This window comes from Salmo salar, chromosome ssa05, assembly GCF_905237065.1.
Source record: "Salmo salar chromosome ssa05, Ssal_v3.1, whole genome shotgun sequence".
Taxonomy (NCBI): Eukaryota; Metazoa; Chordata; class Actinopteri; order Salmoniformes; family Salmonidae; genus Salmo; species Salmo salar.
Window position 1 is genome coordinate 64,975,704 of NC_059446.1, and position 3,084 is coordinate 64,978,787.

At 41.6% G+C, this 3,084-nt stretch overlaps 1 protein-coding gene across 1 annotated transcript in view; it reads right to left on the reverse strand.

Moving 5' to 3' along the window:
- The window catches only part of LOC106605524 (RWD domain-containing protein 1), a 7,225-nt gene extending 4,886 nt beyond the window's left edge, over positions 1-2,339 (reverse strand). The window contains exons 1-3 of the mRNA XM_014201267.2: positions 2,121-2,339; positions 1,623-1,688; positions 1,293-1,423 (exon numbers count right to left, since the gene is read on the reverse strand). Of these exons, the coding sequence (XP_014056742.1) occupies positions 1,293-1,423; positions 1,623-1,688; positions 2,121-2,193 (270 nt within the window). The 5' untranslated portion in view covers positions 2,194-2,339. The remainder of the gene's footprint in view (positions 1-1,292; positions 1,424-1,622; positions 1,689-2,120) is intronic.
- Positions 2,340-3,084: the final 745 nt, after the last annotated feature.

Here is a 3,084-nt window from a genome sequence, read left to right on the forward strand (position 1 = left end):
AAATTGACAGCTACGAATAATATAGATGAGAACACTCTTGGTAGATAGTGTGGTCTACAGCTTATCATAAAGTGCAATACCTTGAGACTTCTTTAATATTAGACATCACGCACCAGCTATAATTGACAAAAAGACACACCCCCACCCCTCGTCTTACCAGACGTAGCTTCTCTGTTCTGCCAGTGCATTGAAACTCCCTCCAGCGCTATATTATCCTTGTCGTCGTTCAGCCACGAGTGAAACATAAGATATTACAGTTCTTAATGTCCCGTTTGTAGGACAATCGTAAGTCATACATTTTATTTTCCAATGATTGCATGTTAGCAAGTAGAATTGATGGCAGTGGGAGTTTACTCGCTCGCCTTCGGATTCTCAAAAGGCAGCCGGATCTGCGTTCTCTTTTCTTCCTTTTCTTCACTCAAATGATGGGGATTTGAGCCTGTTCCCGGGAGAGCAGAGGATCTTTCTCATCGAACTCGTTAAAGGAAAAAGCTTCTTCCAATTCGTGGTGAGTAATCCCAGTTCTCATGTCCAGAAGTTATTTTCAGTCATAAGAGATGGTAGCAGCAACATTATGTACAAAATAAGTTGAAAAGTTACAAAAACAAAATAGCGTAATTGGTTACGGAATGTAAAACGGCAGCCATCCTCTTCGGCGCCATCTTACCACATCATTCACAAGTGATAATATATAATTCACAAGTGATAGGCTAATATTGTCACCCATCACAATATTCTTGATTTAAATTTAGCCTTTACATATACTAAATAATATGTGTGAAATTTGTTCTGAAATGGACCATTATGCACCTGTCTCGAAACAGGGGCAGCGGTTAATTTTCATGCCAGCCAGGTAGGCTATACTCCTGTTTTAAAGAGAAGCAATGTGCTTAATATTAGGAAGATTGATAAATAAATATAGTAGGCCTAGCCTATTGAAAGCTGATGGGATCCTCCTCTATTTACTAGAGGCCATGACTCTGTTTTCTCACGCAATTGCATAGCCTATAGAAATGTTGCGCAACATGAGCTCATCAGCTCTCATGAAGTGTTTGATTTGATTTCCGGTTACATTTCCATTGATGTCAGTGATTTGAGGAACAATAGAGTGCGGAGTACCAGACAGTTAGCATGTTTGATGAGCTACTAATGACCATGAGCAGCATCAGAGCTTGGAGAAGCCTAATTACAGTGACTAAACTGTCACATGGAATTTGACTGCCATCATGACTCAGTAATATGGTCACCGTAACAGCCCTATGAGTGAGTGTGTGCACATGCGTGTAACATACCTGCTGCTGCAGTAAGGTGAGGATGCCCTCTGCGTCTGAATCCTCCAGGTTCTCCTGGGAGTATATCTCCCACAGCGGCACCTCATCGGGATACTTCTCCACATAGGTGAACTGTAGCGTCACTTCAATCGCTACAATAACACAGAGGCATTAGGTTAACAAATAAACAAACAATAAAATGTAGTAAAACCCTAGCCTGGTCCCAGATCCATAAGTGCTTTAATTAGACAACTCGACTGATGAGTCATGTCATATGGGACCAGGCTAGTATAACCTAACAGATCTACACAAGACTCGGGCAAGAGAGTGATAGGTTAGGTTACTTCTTACTTTCATCGTTTTCCCCTGCGTCCGATGTCACAGTGATGGTGAAGCTGGTGGGCACCTCTGATAGCACTACAGGAGGGCCAAAACAAATATCAAAGTCAGTAGAGCAGTCACATCATTGTTATGTAAATTAATGAAAAACAAAAAGTTCTAACAGAAAGTGGATCCCGTTGCTCTAAAATAATTTCGCTATGGAAAAGTGGAAGATGTTGACTCTGATCAACTCACCTGCTGGAGAGCCTGACTAACTGTATGGCACTGTCAGTGCAGTTGAGTTTGTTTAGCTAGCTAAACAGGGCAGTGGCACTGACTAACTTTGAGTGTGTGGTGATCGAGGGCGTTTCATTATGTGATAGCTAAGACAATTTCTCCTAGATATTGAGGGTTGTTGGCTTGCTAACCAGCTAGCCAGCTAAATTGGCACCACACTGCTAACCTGAGTTAGCTAGCTAGCGTTTGCCAGCTTGGAAACCAACCGAGACAGACTCGCAGAAAACTAACCTGTAAACGAGTCCGGGTAAATTGACTCTATAGCTTCCAGCTCGTTTCGCTGCTCCTCAGCGTAATCTGTCATTTTCTTCTACTATGGTCCATCAATGAGCTAGCAAAGTTAACCAACCGGGCACAGACGTATGCGTGCTCAAAGAAGAAGGGCCCACCAAAGACTTTTATATAACCAAGATAGAACATAGCTTGTCATTTCCAATGGGAACAAAATAGTCATAGTGGGCAGAACAAGCAAGGAGATGGGCAGAGCCAAACACGCGCTAGCGCTATCCTATTGGCGCGTTCCAGTATATTTTTTCATATTTCCGTTAGGGAACGCCTACCCTGTGAAGTGCACGTATGCAATAACTCAATTCGACTTTGCACTCCTTCTAAACAGCGTGATTTTGTAAAACGTTTGCAAAGGGCGGAGTCTACAAGACTTAGTCTGTTCTGTTCATAACAGATTCTAGTTTTGGGAACAGAAAACTGTATTGAGATCAAATGTTTAATTGATAAGAAGATTTGCAGAATGTCGGCCAAAATCCATCTTGTTACATCTTCTCCCACTGCGCGCCAGTGGGCTTCCTCTCACTACCATATTTGGTAGTGAGAGGATGCTTCACATTTATACATCCATTGAAATATCTGTCTGTGGGCCCGCTGTTGATCGACTACATCGGCAATCCTTTTAAGTTCTCACTCTGAATCGCAGAAGGTTGGTTTGACAAAGTTTACTCATCGAATGGCTAATTATGCAATTATATCTGTTAGATACGGATACATTTTCTGTTCAAACCTCTTAGGTTATTACCTACTCATTAGTATTATTAGTTCGGTATCATGTATGAAACGTTTATACTTTTCTTCAATAGATTATTTTAGTCTAGTAAATTCGTAAAGGGCCATGACATTGGCCTTTTGCTTTATACTGTAGTCATTGGCCTTTCCTCAATTGGTTTGCTCAAATCCTGCATCC